The sequence below is a fragment of the Marmota marmota genome, unplaced genomic scaffold (genome assembly GCF_001458135.2).
Source record: "Marmota marmota marmota unplaced genomic scaffold, marMar, whole genome shotgun sequence".
In the NCBI taxonomy this organism is placed as follows: Eukaryota; Metazoa; Chordata; class Mammalia; order Rodentia; family Sciuridae; genus Marmota; species Marmota marmota.
Window position 1 is genome coordinate 7,268,937 of NW_026000093.1, and position 25,252 is coordinate 7,294,188.

Genomic DNA, 25,252 nt, shown 5'->3' on the forward strand with positions numbered 1-25,252 from the left:
TATATATATATATATATATATATATATATATATATATATATATCCCAGAATCAGATAAGTCCTCCCACAAACTGCTCATTTGGTCTAGAGTCTAGCTTCACTGGGGAGTGGAAAAGGAAAACTGCCATGGTTTGTTGAAAGCGGCTCTTCTTGAATTCCCTTCTGAATTTTTATTTTTAGAACCACTACTGCAAAGAAGTACCCAAATTATACCATTTTTAGCATCCCATAGAAATGCTATCATTCAGTCAAAGAACACTTGTTTATTGCAGTATTTCCCAAGTAGGATAAGTGGTATGTCAGATGATTTGTCTGCATTTTCTCTAATCAGCAACGGGAACATCTGGTAGTATCATAATACGGCCCTTATTTAAGGATCTGTGGGATACATTCCTCCTTGGACTTAAAGTAAGGTACATATTCCTCCAGATAAACTCATCTGGTTCCATCCAACAGACAATAAGAACTTTAAAACCTTTTCCTGTCTTTGCTTCCCCTTTTCTTGACTGCCAGGACATTCAGGACTAAATCGATCAATTACAAAATTCGAATTTTTCTTATTGGATATTTTCTGATTTGCGTATCCTTTTGTGATTTTTTTAAAAAAGTTGTGCAATAATACTTGCTGAATTTACTTTTGTTCACAAAGTTTAGCAATGTATAATAAAACACAAATAGGACTGAGGATGTAGCACAGTCCACTTGCTTAGCATGTACTAAGTCCTGGGTTCAATGTGCAGCACTGAAAAACAAAAACACAAATACAAATAATATCCATTGCGGTGCCATCCCAAGATGACTGGTCTATATATTATTTCTAGACTTTCCCCTATTTCTATAAGAAGTATGTTTATGTATAAATCAATGTCCTAGTATATGTGTCTTACAAACTGCTTTTTCATTTAGCTGTATGTCATGATCATCTTTCTGTGCTGCCAAATACAGATCTATTTTAAAGCAACTTTTAATGGTTGTATAGTTTTCTATTACGTGGGTGTACACATCATAAATTTATTGACCAAGGCCCTTATTAGTATCTGTAGATTGTTTTTATTTAACTGTTTCATTTGTGTCTTTCTAAATTTTAGGACCGACCCCTAAAATTATCTTTTAAAATGCACGGGTAGAATGAATGAATGAATGAATAAAATCCCAGGAATAACCTGAATGTCTGTAACTATAATTTGCCTGCATTGGCATTATCATGTATTTTTCACAGTGGTGCTGTTAATTCTGGAGCTATTTTTTTTTTTTTTCTCTCTTTCACTAGGTCTCAACCAAAATGAGTGAGACTCCTTCCACTGGTTTTTCCATGATTCATCCGAGTTCTTCTGAAGGTCAAGTTCGTTCTCCTCGCCACTTACGCATCACTCATCCTGTTGTGGCCAAACGGATCAGCTTCTATAAGAGCGGAGACCCCCAATTCGGTGGAGTCAGAGTGGTGGTCAACCCTCGTTCCTTTAAGAGCTTTGATGCTTTGCTGGACAACTTGTCCAGGAAGGTGCCCCTGCCTTTCGGGGTGAGGAACATCAGCACGCCCCAGGGAAGGCACAGCATCACGAGGCTGGAGGAACTGGAGGACGGTGAGTCCTACCTGTGCTCCCACAGTAGGAAGGTGCAGCCTGTGGACCTGGACAAGGCTCGCCAGCGCCCCCGGCCCTGGCTCAGCAGCCACGCCCCCGGCGCGCAGGCACAGGGTCGCCCTGTCGTGGCCGCGGCTCCGGGCTTGCTGCGCGCCCCCAGGCGCCTCGTGGTTTTCCGGAATGGCGATCCAAAGACGAGGTGCGCGGTCCTTCTGAGCAGGAGGGTCACACAGAGCTTCGAGGCCTTTCTGCAGCACTTGACAGTGGTCATGAAGTACCCGGTAGCCAAGCTGTATGCCACGGATGGAAGGAAGGTGAGCGTCCAGGCTGGGGGTCTCCACGAGGCTTGAGCATGCAACAGGAGCCTGTGAGGGTTTGAGCTGAAAATGCATGGCAGCCCTCTGCAAAGAAGGCCTCGCTCTTGTGTGTGTGTGTGTGTGTGTGTGTGTGTGTGTGTGTGTGTTTAAATTCTGTGCGTTTGCGGATGGTGTCTTTGCTTTCTCCTCAGAATCTGCAGAGGCATTGGGCACGAGGTTCTCTTTTTACTCCCTGCGTTCCTTGAGTCCCTTCCTTGAGTTATAATGCTGTGGCACAGAATCAAATATTGATAATTCTTGGATGAGATTGGCATGGATAGTGTTCTTCTAGCTAGGGAAAGCATTTTTTTTTTTTCTGTTTGCGGTCAGCAGCAGACAGCATGTCCACAAGAGGTCACTTTCCTGACCAGCTATGTCCACCAGAACCTTTCCCAGCTTGCCCTGCAGCTGCAGACTTTGGTGTGGAGTGACATACACATTTTAAAGAATTTTTTTTAATTATGCCAGAAGACCAGCCTGACTTTTCAGTTAACATGTAGGCTTAATAGACTTCTTGGGTCTGTATTAGTCACCCCTACCCTCAGTGTTCTGTATTTCCAGTTATTTTATATACATCATTTTACATCATTTTTTTGCTTAAGAAAATGCTTAATGTTGTCTTTCAAACTTGAGTTTATTGAATTGATTTCAAGTTATAAAATTATTTCATGGAAAGAAGAAAACCTGCTTGTGTAAGGACCATGACTCTGTTTTTTCTAGGTTCCCAGTCTCCAGGCAGTGATCCTGAGCTCTGGAGCTGTGGTGGCAGCAGGAAGGGAGCCGTTTAAACCAGGGAATTATGACATCCAAAAGTACTTGCTTCCTGCTAGATTACCAGGAATCTCCCATCGTGTGCATCGGAAGGGAAATGCTAAATCAGAAAGCAGAAAGAGTAAGTCACTTACCCATAATAGGCCTTATTTTCAGTCCTGACAACTTTTGTCTCAAGAGCAAAAAGAGTCATGCTTACTAAATGACCAACTTCATTTATAACAGTAAATAAAACATGAGAGGATTAAAACCACTCTAAAATGAAATTGGTTTTATTTTTAGTTGGAAAGAGTACAGAGATTATCTGGTAATTTAAAAAAGACTTTTCCAAATCGATGATATATCTGTGTAAATCGATGAAGTATGCTTTATTTGTTTTATATTTTTGCATAAAGTACCTAGTTAAGTCAAAATATCAGACTTTATTGCTCTAGAAATGAATTTTGCGGAATTTGTATAACATTTCTGGTATTTGCTGAGTTTTCCCTAAATGGTCTCATGCAGCTTTCATAGCAGAGTTTAGCAGGTTAGTGCAGTGACTATATTTTTTTCTAATCTATCTGTATGTTCTACCTTCTGGAATTATACCTGTAAAAACTATAGGTCTTTAGAACCACTTTTTATTTATTACAAAAGTTTCATGCTGCCAAATCATTCTGGTTGACAGTAATCTGGGTTAATTCCTTAGGATCTTTTGCATGGTGTGACATTATCCTTTGTATAGGAAAGAAGTAGGACCTCTTAAGGCTCAGGGGTGTCAGGTACATTAATCTCTTTCTTCATTGTGCTCAGTATATCCAGGGAAACTTTAGCTCTATGCTAATATATTTATTGCCATTTATACTTTGATTTTAATTTTCATTCCTTTTAGATGTAAAATAAGACATACTATGCATTTTAAGAGGTACAAATCCCTCTACTTACTTCTAATGTGAGGAAAACTCATTTATTGTCATTTAATCATTTCATGGGTATCATATCTTATCAATGAAAGAATTGATAAGCAATTATTGATAAGCTTACAGTTACCAATAGGTAATTGTTAATGCTTCTTTTTTGTAAGCATTATGCTGCCAGAAATGTTATGTATATTGTAGTACTATTCCACCTTGGTCATTTTACTGATGTAGTTTTGTTATTTTGTGTCTGATATTGGCTGCTGATTATGATTTTTAATTTTTGATGACTTCAGGGAATCTGAGGGCTTTGCTATATTTCACTTCAAAAAATTAATAGTGAGACATTTTCATTTATGAATTCAGTAAAAGTATATCAAAAATAAAAATATTTTTGGATTTATACTCTGAAACATTAAAGGTGAATACTTGGTGGTATTCTATATTCTATAAGCATGTGCACATAGATATAGACTACTAATAGGAATTTGATTGCATTGAAGAAGCAGGAGCACTAAGGTTAATTATAAAAATACGCTTTAAAAATAATATCATGACTGATGTGATTCTACAAAATGTACAATCAGAAAAATGAGAAATTATACCCCACTTACGTATACTATATACAGCATTCTACTATCATATATAACTAATTAAAACAAGTAAAAAAATAATATTGGATCTGTGTCTTACTGTTCTTTTTTTGTACCATGTAGTAAATCAACTGCAATTATTATACAAAGTGAATACTAAATTTATTATTTGATTAATCCAGTCTTAAATGCTAAGAATGTTTTTTGCCTTCATAAAGCTATAGGTGTCTGTCTTGCATACACACAGGTAGGTTACTGCTGTTACTTGTTTAAATTGATAAGAAATTCTTGATAAGCTGACAGTTTTACTACCTGTAAAACCACAAAAGCCCTTCATTTCAATAGAGTTCTTAGTAATTTCTACTTTATTAAAATTATCTCATAAATTTGTTTAAATTAAAACTATGTGAATCTTCTCATTGAAGTAGATTTACAAGTTTCTTTTAAGAGTAATTTAAAGAAATGTCTGAGATATTACATTGTTTTTTCAAATAATCATTGAACATAGAGATTAGAAACATATCAGTAATATTTTACTGTGAAATACAGAAAATATGGTATTTTTGTACTAATATTTTCCTTTTTCTTCTTCTTTTCTTTGCTGCCTCTTCCATTGGATATTATAACTTCTCTACTTTCCATGTTATATTTTGATGTGGGCATCTTTTACTCTTAAAATCTTGAAAGTGAGCACACATATGTCTTCGATCCCAAGATCCCAGATTTATTCTGTTTCTTCTGACAAAACACATACTATTGATTGCTGCTCAGACTATTCTTTTGCTCCTGAAAACTACTTGGCCTTAGAAAAACATGGTCCTCAGAACTTATCAATATATCCTTCTGAAGACGATATTGAGAAATCAATTATTTTTAATCAAGATGGTACTATGACAGTTGAGATGAAAGTTCGATTCAAGATAAAAGAAGAAACCATTAAGTGGATAACCACTGTCAATACACCTGGTCTTTCTAATAATGATGAAAAGAGTGAGATAGGTTGTTTTCCTGGAAGAACAGATGCTCCATCACCTAGTTTCAAGTTTGCAGCATGTTCAATGTCTGCAGATGCTAAAGGCAATAATCAAGAGGCCAGTTTAGCAGAAGAAATAAACACTCAAATGACAGTTCAAGAGGCTGAAACTTGCAGTTTTGCCAGTTGGGAGAATGCTGCTTTGGACACAGGTAACATCCACGGAACTCAGAATCAAGTGAAGCATCGTTTTTATAGACCACCTACACCTGGACCAAGGAGAGCAAGACAAAAGAAATCAGTAATGGGGAGTGTGACCCTAGTATCTGAAACAGAAGTTCAAGAGAAACAGTTTTCCTATAGTGAAGAAAGGGAAGGTGGGAAAAACAAATCTGAATATCACATGTTCACACATTCTTGCAGTAAAATGTCATCCGTATCCAACAAACCAGTATTTGTTCAGAACAATCAGAATGAGCAGAAGGAGTCATCTTTAGAAAGAAAAAAGGAAAGTAGACTCCCCAAATCAAGAGCGATACGTGCTGGTGTTATAGAAATTACAGGTCAGAAGATGGTAAAGATGTCCCATAATAGTGGCTTATCATCAGCTACATCAGAGAACTCCACTGTGGAAGAAAGTACAGTTAATAGTGTAATATCAGACAACAAAACTGATATCAAGAACTTCAGAACTTACAATAGCACCAGTGATACGTTCAGTCCCATTTCAGCAGATGTAACGAGCTCTACAAGTAACAATTCTGGGACTGACAAAAGTATTTCTGAGGCCACGGTTTCTATAGGGTCTTCTACTGTCACCACAAGAATTGACAGATTAACTGATGAATTTTCTCAGCGTGGTTTAACAGAACTGCCAGAAAATAAAAAGCAGACTGTATTACCTGTTTCCCGAAAAAAGAAGAAGAAAGTTCAGCCGCAAGTAGTAAATTCCAGGTATCAAGATGGGGTAATTGCAACCAAAGAAATCTCCAAAAAGAGTAAGAGAATAAATACAGAAGATAGAATTTCAGAGGCCACCGTGTTGAAAGGTCCACACAGTCCCCTTAAAGGAGGGACACTTTGTGAGGAAGATCCCCATACAAGTGATATGGTAATCAAATCAAATAATTTTTATTCCAAAAGTATTCTCCATCCCGCTATTTCTAAGAATTTCCATAGAAATAAATTAAATACTATTCAAAACCCTAAGGTTCAAGGACTTTTAATCAAAAGAAAATCCAGGCTACTAAAGAGATCAAGTTTAGGAACACCTAAAAAAAGAGAATTTGGTCAGGGAGATAAAGTACTATCCCATAACGAATCTAAATATTACAAAAGCACTTTAAAAAATCAAAGTTCATTTCATGTGTTTAATCACACTGAACAAACATCAAAAGTTTTTTGTGATCCAGAGTCTCAAGCAGAAATAGCATCTGGGAATTTGAGAGGAATGGCCAAAAAGAGTTTATTTCCAAAAATTAATGATTCACACATAATTCCAAAAAGCCCCCCCAAACGAAAAGGGGTTAAATTGAAATCAGGTGCTATTGTAAATAAGCACCATGCTAGAGCTAGGACCAATTCTTTAGCTTCTTTGAAAAAAGCTGATTTCCTTGAGGATATTGCCCATAATTCGGTTCATAATTATATACAGAGATGGTTGCAGAACATAAATCCATATCCAACTTTAGAACCTAGAATGTCAGCTCCACTATGCAAAAATGAAAGGAGAGTGGTAAATTATAATCATGGCGGTTCTCCAGGAAATCATCCCCACACAAATATTGCAAAAGGAAATGATTTTGTCCTGCAAAGTAGTAAGCACATGACTAAAAATGCCAGTTTGACAGGAGATAATCTCTGTAAAGAGGCAGGTGAATCTCCTATTGCCAAAGATGATGGTGAAGAACCTAAAGATCTTGATGAGAGTCAGGTTGGATCTGTGAATGGCGCCCACTTGGTTTCACTGCACGAATATGGTACATTGTCACAACCAGCTGTTAATGACCCTAAGACTAAAAGCCAGATATCTGCTGAAAAGTCAGGACCAGAAATGAGCCTTGTTTACCAGGGAATAAACCTAGCTAAGAAAGCACAAAGTGTAGAGGTTGCCATTCAAGTAGATCCTATGGAAGAGAGCACTCCCAAAGACCTCTTATCAGTCCTGTTGCTTCGCCAATTTCAAGCTCCAGTTGCAGGTGTCCACAAGCCTCAGAATGGAGTCGTTCAGATGCCAGGTTCACTTGCAGATGTTTCTTTCCCTTCTTCCCTGTGTAATTCATCCACTAATCTTCTTCTAGCTTGGCTGTTGGTGCTAAATCTAAAGGGAGGTATCACTAGCTTCTGTCAAGGTGATGCTCACAAGATCACCAGCAGATCTTCAGAGACACTTGCCTTGTTGGAAGTTCTAAAGCACGTTGCTGTCACAGAGGAAGCTGATGACTTGAAGGCTGCGGTTGCTAATTTAGTGGAAGCAACCAGACGTTGCCCTGGACCCAGCGAGGAAGAACAGGGTAGGGTTCCCGTAGGTCTGCCTGCCAATTGTGTCGCAGCCAACATTCAGAGAGTTTCTGACTGCAGTGGAAATGAAAGAACCCTGAAAATCTCTTTGGAGAGAGATTTTCAGGGTTCTGCCAATGAGGTCTGTGATTCTGAGGTCTGTGTTCCAGAAACGACTTGCTCTCCATGTGCAGTGTGCACTGTGGATGACAATTACCCTCCTGCAGAAATATATCACCCCAGCGAAGCTATTTCCCCTAGTGATGGTGGTGTTGGGGATCAGACCTCCTTGAGTAAACCTTGTTTCCTAGGACAGATTTGTGGGCTTCCTGATGCTGAGTTTTCCCAGGAAGCTTATGCTGAAGAGGAAAATATCTATGAGGCAGCTTGCCCAACTGATGAGACCCACATTCCCACCAGAGTCTTCAATACTGTTGACATTTTAGACTCCCAAGAAAACAAATATATTGATTCATTGGAATTAAGCGAAGAGTTGAGAAGAGTTGATGAAGTTGAGGAAGACCTACATGTTTTGGCAGACTCTGAGTATAATACTGGCTTTAATACATCAGCGTCACTTCGGGATGTCAGTAATTTAAGCCCTTGTGGCCTTTTCTCGAGTAAAACTGATCTAGAGTTTGATAAGCAACCGAGTTCTTCAGATGAATTTGAAAATTGTTCACTAAAGAAATTTCAGGATAAAAATACCTACACTTCCTTTGATAAGGAAGACTCAAGAACTTCTGAAGAACCGGGTTCAGTCACCAACAGCATGACATCAAGTGAAGGAAATAATGTCTCGGAATTGGAGTCATTTGAAGAATTAGAAAACCAAGACACTGGTATCTTTAATACCAAGGTAAATACAGAAGAGCAAACCACTGAAGAATCTATCCAAAAAGAAATAGAGGCTGGTGGAAATTTGCAATCCATCGACATGTCTAGTAGGAGTATTATAGAAGAAGAAAGAAGGAATGGTGTAATTTCTGAGACCACCAATACGAGGCAGGTGACACCCCCATCTTTGGTGTTTTGTTATGATTCTAAGCAAAATACTGAAAAGGAGATTAGTGAAGGAGATGCTAAGAGGAGAGCTAAAATGATGGTGAGGCGCATAGAAGCTGGAAGTTATTCAGAGTCCTCTCTTGATTTTAAAAAATGCTTCAAAAGCCCGGCAACTTCTGACTGGTCAGACTATAGGCCAGACAGCGAAAGCGAGCAGCCACATAAAACATCCAGCGATGACCACAATGACAGTGATGACACTGCCCAAGAGAAAGAATATAATAAAGGGTTTGTTAAAAGGGCCATAGAAAAACTTTATGGGAAGGCAGAGAGTATGAAACCATCTTCTTTTCCAGGGTCTTTGCACAGATCTCAAGTTTCTCCTTACAATTCCGTGGAGTTTCAGTGTGCAAGGAAAGCAAATTCTTGTGTTTCTGAAGGTCGGACATTTGGCTTCTCTGAACAGGTGTCTAGTAGTTCCCCGATGTCGCAGGAATTCCAGGAGGAAAGACAAGGTCAACGTGATGTTAATGGTGTGGGGGACAGTTATCACGAGGCCGACATGGCAGACTATGGTACTATAAAACAAAATGATCCTAACAGGGTCCGCAGAGACAAAGAGGAAGGAAAACTGATTGACAAAGGCAAGTGGCTTCTGAAAGAAAATCATCTGCTAAGGGTGTCATCTGAAAATCCTGGCATGTATGGCAATGCAGACACTACATCAGTCGATACCCTCCTTGATAATAACAGCAACGAGGTGCCATATTCACATTTTGGAAATTTGATCCCAGGCCCAAACATGACTGAATTATCCTCTTCAGAGCTGGAGGAGCTCACTCAACCTCTTGAACTGAGATGCAATTACTTTAACTTGCCACATGGGAGCGACTGTGAACCCTTCGGTGAGGATTTTGCAGATGTTGAGAATAACACCTGTGCCAAGGAGAGACTACCAGATCGCACAGAAGAGAAGGGTAATCGTCAATCAGAAAGAGTATGCACGTCAGTCACTCATGCCTTTACATCTTCTAGTAACAAAGTTCACCCTGTCTCTGATGAGATCATTAAAACCCAACCATTACCTGGCAGTTCTGTAACTCACAGTACACTTCAGGAAGGTGACTCTTTGGATAAACTCTACGCTCTTTGTGGTCAACACTGCCCCATACTAACTGTCATCATCCAACCTTTAAATGAGGAAGATCGAGGATTTGCTTATCGAAAAGATTCTGATATTGAAAATTCCTGGGGTTTCCATTTAGGGATGAAAATATACCCCTATTGGCCACAGTCAAACAAAAACACATTCAAGAATCAGGATAATCATTCAATTAGGAGAAAAGAATTTGTTGATAACGCTATTGACGATCCATTTGATAGGCTTTATTTCAATAAAATGTTTGACTTGATGGATAAAAGAAGGAAACCAAAAAGAATTAAGTTCTTGGGCTTAGAGGAAGAAAGTAATTTAAAGAAATTTCAATTATATTTAAAGAAAAGTTTTTGTGTTAATTTCTTGCACAAATCATTGTTAGTTGTGGGTGACGTAAATTCAGAAAAACAAAACCCCAGCAAATGGACAAATGGTGTTTTTAAAACAGTTGATGAGAATAACAACTTATTAAATGACAGATTTCAGAACTCAAGAACAAATCTCAACCAAGTAGTAAGAGAAAATGTCAACTGTCGTTTCTTCTTTGAAATGCTTTGTCAAACCTGCCTGCTAGATATTTGCCAAGTTGAGACATCCTTAAATGTTATTAATAGAAATATATTAAAAATACATTATATTTTTGAGGGTGAAAATCTTTTCATTTGGGAAGAGGAAAACCAATTAAATTTAATTGATCTTGAAAGCAGTAATAGGCAAGATGATTTATAATTTGTAATATCAGCACCACCTTTTTTTGTTAATTATTTTTTTTCCAAAATAAGATGAAACATTGGGATGGACATATAGATGACCTCTAAGTAAATTTCCTACTCTTTAAAAATGAGCTTACCCTAGAAATTTTACCCTTGGATGAACTGATTTGACTTTTATTATTACTCTGTTCTTTATTTTTCCAGCATTTACAGATTTTATGTGGTTTTGTTCTGAACTTGTGATTTCTTGTATACATGAATTTTTGTCTAGGGCGTCAAAAATATGCCTAGGACAAGAATTATGTCTTTTTATATTGTTGGCTTTATATAACATGTTTATTGAATATATTCTTAAATAAATGGAATAGACATAGACTTAAAGTGCTTCGTTTATTAATTTTAATTACTGATATGATAAAATGTATAATTAAAAGACCTTCATCACAATGTCCTAGTTCTTGTGCCAAATATATAGAGTCCTGGACCATCAGAACATCTATGTCCATGGGACACGATTCACCATTTTCTCACTGAAAAAAGGTGCTCTACCACTAAGCTGCTAGAAAGTACTAGAAAGTACTTTTCCTAGAAATTATAATATTTTAAATAGTATTAAAAGCCAAAAAGTATGAAGGGATCAGAAAAAGTGGAGACAAAAATCTTAAGACATTCTTTGGGAAGGAAAATTAAAGGAGCTGGAATGATTTAATCTGGAAAAGAATGGTGACTTCAACATTCTCTTCTGGAAAGAGAATTGCCGTGAAGAATTTGACAGACTTCTTTGTGTCTTTTCCTGCTTTAATGAAATATTAATTTGATAGAAATAAAAACATATTGCTTCCCAGAAGTATAAATAAGCTTGACCAGATTATAGACCATAAATTATTTTGCATAATTGTATTATGTTGCCTGGGTGTTAATCAGGAAAACTTCTGAGAATCCTTCCACTCCATGGTTCTAGGATGGTATAACAGGTCTTACAGATTTGAAAATCTGTGCCTGTTGTCTAGAATGGACTTAGAGTAGAACTTTACTGATGTTCTTGGAGCAACACATGGAGGTGTTGAAATAACAAATTTGGTTTTGAGGGATGAAAAGTAATTAATTGCATCAAGAATTACTTTTGTTTCAGTTTCAGCATGAGTCATAAATCCATAAAAAATTTGTGAACTGCTACTTTGCCAGCTGAAGACTACCTCTACATAGAGTATGCTTTTTCTACATTAAGTGATACCTTCTTTTAGTCAAAATATGGAAGTTATAACGTGTAAGTTTCTGTAGTGATCAGTGGGAAATTGTAAAATAAAAGGGCATAAGTTTTTGAGAAATAATAGGGGAGAAGAATTAACATTAATTTAGTGCCCATAGTATACTAGGATTATGATAGATTTACAGGTTTGTTATAAGTGATCTTTTCTCATAAAGATGTAAATTTGACTTAATGACTCCATTTCTAAAATTATGTAATAGAAATTGCGAATAGAAAAGTAGATGACTTTCATCACTGATATATAGTACATATCATGGCAGGATTAGAACCTAGTCTTTTGTGTTTGAAAATCTGCTCTTTTTACTTTGTATTTTTTTTTTCACAAGAGAAAGAACAGTTATAGTGTTTAAAAAATGTAGTCTTCATTTCTTAGTGCAGAGAGACAGGAAATGACTTTTTAATTTGGAAAGAGTGTGGTATTTAGGTACACTAAGAAGTCTTGGGAAATAATACCCAAGAGATTTAGAAATTTAAGTTATACAGCATATGATTTTTGGTACCAATACCACATTAAACAATGTCCTGTGTGGCCCAGGTAATATTGGGAAAAATAAACTGAAGTTATAATTGTGAATTAGTAATGCACACTCTGTGATCTACTTCTTACTTAAAGGAACATGGTCATATGCATTGGATTTTGAGATCTAGGGCTATATCTTATAACTCCCAGAACTAGAATATTAAAATTTTTTTTAATAGTTGTAGGAGGACAGAATGCCTTTATTTTATTTGTTTATTTTTATGTGGTGCTGAGATTGAACCCAGTGCCTGGGAAAGCATTCTGCCACTCAGCTCCAGCCCCCAGAACTAGAATATTATTGGAACATCATAAGCACCTAGTAACTGTGTGTTACAAGGATGAAAAGTGTTTTTGAAGTCACTTATTCTTTACCTATTATTAATTTCAGATCCATATTTGTAGAAGACTATGCAAATATGCTGAGGGATTGCACTATTTCTGTATTTTATGAAGCAAGATTTAAGTCATCTTTAAAAATGTGAAGTTTTTTCCTATAAAACATTCATTAAAGGATGTTTTTATTTTCATAAATCTTGCATTAAAAAACTTTTGTACCTGAAATTTAGCATGTAAGTGAAGCTTCAGAGGGAATTTAAGAATTTTATATAAATCTCCCTTTTACTTTAGAGTAAAATACCTGAATGGCTAAGAAATGGAGTCCAGCTTCTTTTTTCAAAAACATTTTTATTCATTGTTGATGAATTTTAAAATTTTATTTATTTATTGATATGTGGTGCTGAGAATCAAACCCTTTGCCTCACACATGCTAGGCAAGCACTCTACCACTGAACCACAACCCCAGCTCGGAGTCCACCTTCTTGTACCCAGAGGAATACAGATGCTTCTCAACTTCCAATGGAGTTACATCCTGATAAACCAATCTCCTGCAGGTACCAAGGCATGAATGTATACCTGAGTTCAGGTTTTCTGGTCGCAGTGTGGCAAGGTGAAATTTTGTTTATGTCCACCAGATGGCGGCGGTGCAATGCACTGTGCGATGTTCAGGCACCTTCAGAAGGACGCTTTTGTGGTCCAAGGGAGTACTGTCAACATTAGCTGCAAGGAGTTGAAGTTCAGAAGTAGAGGGTTGTAATGAAAAATCATTTATAAGAGTTGATCTCAAGGAAAATCCGATTTGGGGAGGGTAGGGGACATTTAATAAAACACCTAACCCAAGTTGAAGCTAAGTTAATGAGTAATTATCTCAGTGGGTAAGAGTAGTTTTTTTTCCCCCCCTCAGGATGAGAGGTACAGGGGATTGACCACTGAGCCACATTCTCAGCCCTATTTTGTATTTTATTTAGAGATAGGGTGTCACTTATTTAGAGTTGCTTAAGGCCATGCTAAATTGCTGAGGCTGGCTTTGACCTCATGATCCTTCTGTCTCGGCCTCCCAAGCTGCTAGGATTGAAGGCGTGCGCCACTCCCAGCCAGGGTTGGGGTAGTTTTTTACATGATTGTTTTAAAAATAGTTTACCTCTTAACTTTCCAGTGACACAAAACATATACACCATTTTCAAGGTTTGAACTTAAATACTGAAATCACATTTCATTTTCTGGAACTCTTTTTGTTGATTTCTTCATGTATAAAATGGGGCTGCTATTTAAAAGTCCTTATGAGGAGATTATCTTGTAAGTTTATTATGAGAAGATAACTAGAGATGCTCTAAGAGCTCTCAGCATAGATCATGGCCTCCAGTGCTGAACACATTTTGGCTATTAAAAAAACAAAACATCAGTGTTAGTACTTTTGATAAACTTTTTAAAAGTTGGTGTTCTTCCAATCAAGAAGTATTTCTCTGTGTTGGGTGTTAGGATATCTAAAACAAATAAATAAATAACATTTATTCATGTTTTGACCCTTTATAAGGTAAAGGTGACTAAAATTTTGAGCCCTGTTTGGTGTCAAGTATTGTTTTAGGTTCTTTATGCTGATTGGTCAACCCGCATAATAATGTCCTCAGATGGGTAATTGTATCTTTAATAGCCAAAGGGGGACTAACTCTCACAGAGATAGACCAGTAAAGAAGCACTTCTACTTTCATGTGTGTATTTCTTCCAAATTGTCCTGTGTTTTGTGGTTTGATCCTTTGTGTATAGGTTTCTCTGAAAACCTAGTTATCTTTTATTCCCTGTTTTTTTTGAGGCTTCAAGGGATCCCATAACTCCTCAGGGTAGCATAGTGATGAGACTCCGTTCTCTGCTTCTGCAGGAGGGTGGGGTCTGTTTCAGCTGTAGGTCTCTGCAGCTGAGGAAGCCCATTTTAGTGTTAGCAGATAGTCAAGGCAGGGAATGCCTGCCAGCATAGCTCTGAGGGTTGTAGCTGACAAAGCTGAATTCTTCTCTAGTACTATCAAGTGCGCATTGTAGCTCTTAATGGTGGGTCGTGCCCTCCAGTGTCATAGCAATTCACTGCCAACTTCTTTTTGGGTTCGGCCACTTCTTTCCTTGTTCTTATCTCATAAATCCACAAGAATGAAATTTACAGACAATGGAAGGCAAGAGTAGGATTTATTCAAGTGGGAAGAAAAGAGAACTCTTGCAGGGTGAGAGGGGACCTGAGAGCAGATTGCCACTAGACTTGGGTCAAAGTTACTGGTCCAAATTTATGCTAATCGGGGTTTGGAAAAGTGCCAATGCTATTGCCTAGCCCTGCAGTTTCCATTAGGGTCTGTCCCACTTCTGTTTTCCTGCCTCTCACTGGAAAAGTGGGAAGTTGAGGTTGCTGGAATGTGGACGCTGGAGTTTGGGGCTTTGGTGCTGTGTGGAATGGGTACCTGCACTGAGCCTGGGTGTGACAGGTCTGGCTTGCCTCATTCCTGGCTTATTGCACCTCAGGCCCACACTGGCCTGGTGGGCTCCAGGGGAGATGAGTGGACTGGCTGCTAATTGGTGGGGATTAGTGGGCTGGCTGTGCAGCTCAGCCACTGGGGAGCCATGTCAATAAGTCAAAGTTATTTTAATCCAAAGTAGAGTACTTTCCCTATTGTTATACTCTCTCATCTATTAAAGCATTAAAGGATAATTTTAAAACAAAATCATGAGTCACATATAGATAAAACACGAACATGTGCCAAGAACTTTGTTTAACTTATGAAGAGGGAACCATTTGCATATTACAGTGGTTTCAAAGGAGAATTTAAAGTATCACAAAAAATAGGCAGCTAAGGAATGCTGACATGAATATAGGTCTGTCTAGGACAATAATTAACTGCATCCCACTGGTCATAACTAATTTATACTTTTATGGACCAGAATAATTTGCATCATGACCTGCGTTTTTTTTTACAACTTACAGGATTGTAAGTTGATTTAAAAAATAATGAAAAGAAGAGATAACCCTTAAGAGGATGTTGGACAAGACATAGTCCCCTACTTTTTTTGTTCACTTGATGAAGTTTCACAATTTTTTCTTTCATAATTTTTATCCTTCAGTGGCTTAAGTGCTAAGTTATTAAAGGAATATTCCCAGGTCATAGTAAACAATGTATGATTGGAAAAGGTTACTAGAATTAAATAACAAAACAACAAATTTTCAAACAGGGACAAGTCTTAGAATGTTTGATGGATTAGAGCATATTTTTTCATTCTGTTTTTAGGATAATAAACAATATACAGACTTTAGATGCAATATATAATGACTGATTTTAAACAACTGGGATTCTTACATGTGCACATCAGCCTTTTCTCTACACATAGCTATTTCTGTACCTGATGAATATTTACTTCCTGATTCGTGAACAGAGATCATCAGAACAATAATAGCACTACAAAAAACAACAAAAGGCAACAGATGAAAATCATTTTGTTGTTTTTCCTCCTCTTGAGAATAGTTCTTTTTTTTTTTTTTAAATTAAAACATTTTTATTTATTTATTTTTTTCAGTTTTCAGCGAACACAACATCTTTGTATGTGGTGCTGAGAATCGAACCCGGGCCGCACGCATGCCAGGCAAGCGCGCTACCGATTGAGCTACATCCCCAGCCCGAGAATAGTTCTTATCTTTTGTAACACCAATGTTGAGGAATAGCTGAAGTCTATAGAATACCAACTAAGTAAGACTGCTTAAAGTTCAGGTAAATCCATAAAACTAAGTAACCTAAAATGGAACATTAGGTTCATAGGAAGACATGAGTTATACATCATAGGGTTTCATTGTATTAGTGCTGAAAGTGGTTATTAGTGAGAAATGAATGACATTGAATACAATAGCTATATTTATAGGTATGAGTATTCGTATATATGTGTATTATTATAGTACTAAATTTGTTTAATATAGTTAGTTGCTGCCTCAGCTTCCGTTTTAGACTTGAAATACATTATTTGAAGCTCAGTCTTTTTTTTCCTCCCAGCACTTGAAATTGAACCCAGGGCCACTCTACCACTGAGCTACATCCCTAACCCTTTTTATTTGTTATTTTGAGACAGGGTCTGGGTAAATTGCCCAGGCTGGCCTTGAACTTACAATCCTCCTGTCTCATCCTCCTGAGTAGAGGATGCCCTGCTTGAAACCCATTATTATCCTGTCACCTTGGCCTAGTTTAAACCTCTCCATATGGTTGTTCACCAGATAGCCTGCTTGGTTGGTGCTCATCTCACTCATCCAAACCCAGTGTCCTCCACAACTGTTGTCTATGGTAGAGTATAATGGTTAACATCTGTCACACAACTAAATCTGCCCTTCAGGAGTGAAGGGGATAACATTTCTTTAAATTAGCAAATCTACAGTCTCCAAGGGAAGAACTCAGGGATAATGCCCATGGATCTTAATAAATGCATAGTCCTATAGGCAGCCCTTCCCCATTGAGCACCCTACTTCCTTTAGATGTCTTTTTGGCCTTCTCTCTGCATCATTAGTCTCTCTGGGAGCTGTGAGTAATACATTTCATTTTTCAGCGTTTTGATTTCACTCCCTCATTGTGTCTTACACAATAGACAGAAACCCACCCAAGCTTCAACCTACTTCCTGGCCAGGGTTCTCTTGAGGTGGTTATCTTCTTAGGAATAAACTGAACACAGGTCAGACAAGAGCCACAAAGATATCTTCCAATAAAAAGAGTTTTTTCTGTGAGAGGGACACCTGCTCATGGGCCAGACTCAGAGGCAGCAGGTTGTTTACCAGGATAAAGAAATAGCCCATGAAAGGCAGACTGCAAATATCCATGGCCAAAGCTTTTAGATTCCCAATCAGGGAATGGCTGGAGCTTATGGCCATTCCCAAGGGACAAAGAGATCTGGGCTGGGGTTGTGGCTCGGTGGTAGAGCACCTGCCTAGCATGCACGAGGCACTGGGTTTGATTCTCAGCACCACATAGAAATAAACAAAACTGTCCATTGACAGCTAAAAAAATATTAAAAAGGAAGAGAAAGAGATCTCAAATTAAAAACGCCATAGCAATAATATCACAACATTTGTATACATATAAGTTGCATTTATTCTCATGAATGTGGTGCAGATAAGCCAAAAGAATAATACAATGTCATTTAAATAACATTGAAATTTGTTTTAGACTCATATTTAAATATAGGCCAATATACATAGCCATATATAATCTGAACCTTCACTAAACAAAGATTTTTATATGAAGGAAGACTTAGACCAATAAAAAAACCTAAATCTGTGCTACCTATGCTATTTTCACTTCTGCACCTTTGTTTGAGATACTTCCTCCTTCCCCTTTCCTAAAAGCTTTGAGATCTTTTTGTTTATTTTGGTATTTTGAAATTTCACAATGATACACATTTGTGTGTGTGTGTGTGTATATATATATATGTATATATATATGTGTATATATGTGCATATGTGTGCGTGTGTATATATATATATTTTCATTTGTTGTACTTGGCATTTAGCATCCATATCCTTTAGTTCTGTGAATTTGATTTATATGATTACTTTAATCTTTCCCTTCTGTTTCTTTTTTCTTTCATTTTGGAATTCCTGTTGTGAATATCACCTGAGGATGATGAATCTGTGGAATAATTTCTTAATTTTTCTATTTCCTTCTATTTTTTAAAAATAAACTTTATTCATGTGTAATTTAATTTCAGGAATCCCTTGATTTCATGTGTATGATTTAATGGGATTTGACCAACATATATATTTTTATAACCGCCACTGTGATGAAGATACATAACATTTTTATGACCCTAAATAATACTTTTCGTGCCCTTGTACAGCAAATTCCTGCCCCATTTTTATTGCTCCTGAATCAATAGTTTGTTCTTTATATATGTATACATTATATGTAAGTATATGTATTTATCCACCAGTTAATAGATATTTATTTTCCAGTTTTTGGCTGTTATAAATATGTTATATAAATATTAATGTGTAAGTCTTTATTCAATTCATGTTTTTTATTTTTCCTAGGTAAATCTGTAAGGGTGAAATTGCTGGCTTGTATAGTGATTTTATGTTTAGCTCTAGAAGACATTGCCAGCTGTTTTAAAATGTAGCAATGCTATTGTGCATCTCCCCAGCAATGTATGAGAGTTCTAGTTGCTCTGTAGTCTTGTTTGCATTTAAAATCTTTTAAAATTTAGCCATTCTAGTGTGTGTTTAGTTGTATCTCTGTGGTTTTGATTTGCATTTCCCTAATAACTTATGATGTTGAATATTTTTACATGTGCTTATTTCATTCATATGACTTTTGTGGTTCAGTGTCTTTTAAAATCTTATTTTCTATTGGGCATTTGAAGTCTAGCGCTGTAAGAGTTCTTATATATTCTGGGTACACTATATTCTCCGATGTATGTTTTGCTCATCATTTTCTTCCAGTGTAATAATAGCTTGCTTTAAAACTTTTTTTTTAAATGGTGGAACTTTTAAGAAGCTAAAGTTTTCACTTTTGGCAAAGTCTAATTTGTTAATTTTCTTTTTATGGATCAAGTTTTTCAAGTTCTATTGAAGAAATCTCTTCTTAGTTCAATGAGAAGGTTTTTCTCCTGTTTTCTTTTAGGAGTTTCATAATTTCAGTTGTTCAGTTTTTTTTGGTCCCATTGTGGCTTTTCTTTTTTAATATGAAGGGAGGTAAAGATTAAGGTTCATTTTATTTCATATGAATATCCAATTATTCTAGCAATTTTTGTTGAAAAGACTCTCTCCATCGAATTCTTTGAATTAAAAGGGATAATCTTTTGTTGAAAGTCAGTTTCTACACTCTCATTTTACTTCATTGATTTGTCTATTTGTATGCCAAAACATACTGTCTTGATTACTGCTGTTACAATAGTAAGCCCTGAAACTGAGTAGTGTAAAAATTTGCACCTTCATTCTCTTTTCAAAATTTCTTTGTCTAGTCTAGGTTCTTTCATTTACCTCTGCTTCAAACTCTGCCCCACTGTCAGGTGGACACTGAAGACTTAAGTTTTGAGCTTGCAATCCACTGTGGATGGATTTTTGTCCACAGTCAGAGACGTGCCCGTGGGCTTATATTCCTAGATGAAAAGAGAAACTACAAAAAGATGGAGGAATCAAATTAGCTAAATGCTTAGAGGCTTGTGATGAAAAGTGTCAGGGAGAACTACATACAATGACCCTGGCATTTGTGAAGAAGCCCATCAGTGCCTAAGACACTAAAATTGCTATGCTAAGAGGCAAGGAACAGAAAAGAAATATATATATATATATATATTTTTGACAATGTAAGAGAAATATCTTCCATTAGTTCTACATCTTGAACTACTCAGCAGTTATTTATTTTATTGCCACCTCAATCAATCTTCAAACAACAATAGCTAAGATTAAACAGTCTTTACTTATTGCCTTTTATGGTTTTATTTCCAGTGGATTAACCCCAAGTATTTGTGATTCATATTTGGCTAATGCTCACCAATATAAGCTTCCTTATAGACAACATTGTAATACAGTGGCTACAGATCTATGTCTTCAAGGTTGATTCCCTTTCTCTCTGTTTCTTTTCTATCTATCTATCTATCTATCTATCTATTTATTTATTTTTATTACTGGGTTTATGAATTGCAGTCATTCAGGTGTATAGATAGGCACATGTCCTATTTCTCTAACACTGTATTTTAGGAGGTTAATTATCATTTGTATAATTATGCTTTAGCCAGCTTTTTCATTGCTGTGACCAAAAGACCTGACAAGAAAAATTAAAGGAGAAAAAAAGTTTATTTGGCTCATGATTTAAAAAAAAATAAAATATTTGGGAATCAACCTAACAAAAGAGNCATTAGAGCAGATTATGCTAAGTGAAGCTAGCCAATCCCTAAAAAACAAATGCCAAATGTCTTCTTTGATATAATGAGAGCAACTAAGAACAGAGCAGGGAGGAAGAGCAGGAGGAAAAGATTAACATTAAACAGAGACATGAGGTGGGAGGGAAAGGAAGAGAAAAGGGAAATTGCATGGAAATGGAAGAAGACCCTCATTGCTATACAAAATTACATATAAGAGGTTGTGAGGGGAATGGGAAAAAAACAAGGAGAGAAATTGCCGCAGCCCGGCTGGCTGGGCAAAATAACCGGGGGGTGACGAATAACTTGTGTAGGTTGATACAGCAAGAGTGGAAGCCGTTTATTGCAGGACAGGAGCAGTATTTATACATTCCACACAGCTTATCTAATTAGCATAAACTAGATACATCAGTCAACCAATCAGGAATCTCTACACCTAATAGCTCGGTTTTGTTACTTCTCAAACCACTCCCTCTGACATTTTGCCAGGCACCATCCAGACTTGTTTACGAACTCTAACATTCCCCTGGCAAAATGCCAGGTGTTATTTTGACTTGTTTACAGACTCTAACAAGAAATGAATTACAGTAGATGGGGTAGAGAGAGAAGATGGGAGGGGAGGGAAGGGGGGATAGTAGAGGATAGGAAAGGTAGCAGAATACAACAGTTATAATATGGCATTATGTAAAAATGTGGATGTGTAACCGATGTGATTCTGCAATCTGTATTTGGGGTAAAAATGGGAGTTCATAACCAACTTGAATCTAATGTATGAAGTATGATATGTCAAGAGCTTTGTAATGTTTTGAACAACCAATAAAAAAAATCAAATGTCTCATTTCACAGATTATATACTCCATTGCTTTGGGCACAAGGTGAGGCAGAACATCATGGCAGAATGTCATGGTAGATGAAAGCATCTCAGAACATGGACCCCAGGAAGTAGACAGAGAGCTTTGCTCCCCAGGAACAAAATATGAAACCCAAAGGCACACTTCCAGTGACCTACCTCCTCCATCTACACCCCACTTACTTAGAGTTACCACCCAATTAATCCATATCTGAGGATTAATCCACTGATTGGGTTAAGGCTCTTATAACCCAATCATTCAACTCTGATAATATTTGCATTGTCTAACCCATAAGCATTTGGGGGATGCTCATATTTACCATTACATTGTTTTTTTTGAAATTTACAAGGCTGATAATAGTCTTTCTGTGTAACTTTTAAGTAGCTTAATTAATTTCTCAACTTTTTTCCTCATCATTGCCTCCTGCTCAAGATTAAACATTAAGGAACAACATTTTGTTGGATAACACGAAGTTATATGTTCCCAGCTGATTTCCTCCACCACATGCTCCCACCATGATGTTCTGCCTCTCCTTGAGCTCCAAGAAATGGAGCCTGCTGTCTATGAACTGAGACCTCTGAAACTGGGAGCCCCCCAATAAACTTTTCCTCCTCTAAAATTGTTCTGGTCAGGTCTTTGGTTACAGTGGCAAAAAAAGCTGACTAAAACAATTTCTTAACGTTTTTGTTGAGAATATTTTTATTTATGTTCATGAGGGTGATTGCCTTGTAGTTTTCTGAGGATGTCTTTTTCTGGTTTTGGTATCAGGTTAATGCTTTTCTCATACAATGAGTTGGGAACTATTCCAAAGGGGTTGCATTGGATTGATATTATTATTTTTTAAAAGCTTTGAGAGAAAACTTACTAGTGAAGTCATCTCCTGAAGTGCTTAGTGAAAAATAATTCAAACTATAAGTTTATTATTATTTTTAGAAGATATAAGAGGATTTGGATTTTCAATCTATTTTGTATTTGCTATGGTAATTTCAGTGTTTTATTAAGCAAATTGCCCACTACCTGCACTCTGTATTCTCCAATTCATTTACCTTTCAATGTACTCTTTTTCAAATTAGAGCCTAAAAGGGGTATGAGTGGTAAGAAGATTTTTAGAATTTTTGTCTTCTTTCTCTCATAATATTTCTGAGAAATCTAGGCTTGGTGCCCTACAAATTCTTGAAATCTGTGTCACTCACTTCTTTGCTTCTATTTAACAATGATTATGGTGCAGAGTTTTGTATATTCTTTTTTATACTAACATGGGCTTTTATTTCTTGGGGGAAGGGCTTCTTTGTTGTTATCACTGCATTTGTTTTAATTTTTCTTATTTATTTTGTTAGTTTTTCGGTGATTGGGCCTCACCTCACCAAAATATTCCATTGAGAGTAATTTTTTTTCTTTTTGTTATGTTGACAAATACTTCATTCAGTTACAGCTAATTGAGGACAAAGACATCACCTTGTGTTTTTTATCCATACTCCCCACCCCCCCTTCCCTCCCCTTCTCTGCCCCGATACTGGATACCTAGTCATGACTGAGTGACTTGCTGCCTTTTGGTTGATCAAAGTCTAAGTGATAAACTAAAAGGTGAATCTTGGTTGGTCTACTTTCTTGTAGTATTCCCTTGCAAGGCTAAGGTTTTAATGATTTAAGGAGGTGCAGAACCTATAGTAAACCATCGATGGATTTCATTATTTTAATCTTTATTTCTACTCCTACACTTTTCTTCTTTTTCCATCTTGGTTGCTGGAAAATGCAATTTCTTTCCCTATCGATTTGGTCCTTGCACATTTAGCAAGTATCGATTCTCCCCTAACCTCCTTTGCCTCATTTTTAAGAGAGCAGAAGTTGAAAAGCTTTATTTCATTTATTCAGACAAACACTAGCATACCAAGTGTTCTGCAGAACACAACTAGAATTCTCCCATCTCCAAATTTATAATTGTGATTTATCTGCTTCTGCTGCTGTTAAAGATAGGATTTCAATTTCTATTCATTTGTAAAAATTATGTTTTTATTTATTGAAGGATGCGTATCGTGGCTTTTTATCCTGTGTGGGACAAATAAAGTACAATTTTCTGTTTTAAAGTAGATTTTTACAAACATACACTAATTTCACATATATTTGTTATATCATATATGTAAAATTTGAACTTAGAACTTTATTACTTATTTTAATGATAAAATGGGAAATATATATTGCTTCAAATTTGGTAGAGAGGAAATCAAAGTTGAATGAGTAGAATGTTGGTTAAGTCCCTAGTTCTGAATTTTATTACCCTGTATTCTTATTTCTTTTATGTAGTCTTGAGTGTGTTCCCTAATTCTCATTTTTCACTTGTCTTACATCAACTTTCTGATGTTTACCCTAAACAAATCTGACAAAATTAAGTTGAAACCTTAGGAAGTTATACCATACCACTACTAATGTGTTGTAATGTCTAATAAATCTCATTTATACTCACAATGAACCATATAATTTCTAGCACTGTTTTTATTTGTTGCTGAATGATACAAAATTTACTTAATGTTTATGAAACTCAGTTACTTTATCTGTTAATTAAGGAAGCTTAAAATAATAAATGAAATTGTGCCTGATGATTTCTCAAATCCTTACCTTATTGATTCTAATCTATATTCTTATGTAAGTTATATTATAGAAAGTGTCTAAACTCATAAACCTTTGAAAGCATAATGCAGAATGCATATATTATATGTTAGAGCTAAGAATATTGGATGCGTTTTGGCAAAAGGTTGGGAGCTTCAGAGAAGTTCTATAATGACTTTTAGAGTCCAAGCATGACCAACTATGACAGGATATTTTCACAGTCACATTGTCAGATATAGTAATCTTATTGTGTATTTTAAAAGCCAAGTCTTAAGTTCTCTGTTGTGGCACTTTTCTCAAGGAACTGACCTCTATCTGTCCTGTCATCTACTAGCTTTATGATGGCCTGTTGTTCGGAGTCTTTCATTTCTGTAAGTTTACACAGTGTTGGATGTTATTTGTACTTCTGCAGGTGGTAACTGGAAAGTTTCCATAATCACCAGCGACTTGCCAAATGCAGGGACCAGCTCACAGATTTATATTGTATTATATGGACAACATAGAAGTTCAGCCCCTATATATCTTTATGGAACAGATGGGGCCCGATTTCAGGATGGCCATGAAGACATCTTTACTGTAAGTAATAAAATGGAGTAAAACTGTTAATAGAAGTGATGCAACCAGTAAGTACTTTGGAATGACTGCAGTTTATTAAACCCGGCTCTTCCTATTGTAACAGATGTGCCCTGTAGAAGATCAATCAAAAGAAATTCATGGCACTCTTTGCTCAAGCAAATTTAACACAAGTAAATCCACCATATGGAAGAGACAGTAGTAGCATGAGAGAAATACTAGATGTTCAGCATTTATTGTTCTTATAAGGGTGACTAACAGCGGCAAGGCCTTATGTGTCTCAGGCGCTACAAAGTTTCAAAGCCAAAGTCAAAAAGGGCAAAATAAAATTATCAAACAATGAGGGCAAAGAAGTTGTCTTCAAGTTATTAACTATTAGTAGTAGTTTTTCCTTGTTATCCAGGGAGAGACATCTTGAGAGACACTGAGATCAGAATCTAGAAAGAAACAGGTAGCAAAGATGAAGTAGGTGAGACCAGTGCCATGTTGTTAAACCAAAGTAAGAAATGTCATTCATCAGTGGCAAGATGGGCCAAGCACTGAGTCATTTGTAGGTGCTGCATAATGGCTGTTGATTGGATGCAGGATGCATAGAAGGACCATTTAAAACCAGGGGGAGAGAATGAAATCACAATCAGAAAGTGGTATCTTCAGTACCTTAAGTTTTCACGGGGCATCCCCTTCCAT

General features: G+C 36.6%; 1 protein-coding gene across 7 annotated transcripts in view; it reads left to right on the forward strand.

Annotated features, from left to right (window-relative positions):
* Rp1 (RP1 axonemal microtubule associated) overlaps positions 1-25,252 on the forward strand; it is a 315,568-nt gene that overhangs the window by 52,583 nt on the left and 237,733 nt on the right. For 3 of the 7 annotated variants that reach the window (XM_048782898.1, XM_015485743.2, XM_048782899.1), the window contains exons 2-4: positions 1,271-1,897; positions 2,660-2,831; positions 4,887-11,637. In XM_048782898.1, coding sequence (XP_048638855.1) covers positions 1,283-1,897; positions 2,660-2,831; positions 4,887-10,561 — 6,462 coding nt within the window. In that variant the 5' untranslated portion in view covers positions 1,271-1,282 and the 3' untranslated portion in view covers positions 10,562-11,637. Of the gene's footprint in view, positions 1-1,268; positions 1,898-2,659; positions 2,832-4,886; positions 11,638-24,404; positions 24,569-25,252 lie in introns of those variants that run through there. The other 4 variants (XM_048782900.1, XM_048782902.1, XM_048782903.1 and 1 more) reach the window with 2 other exon arrangements.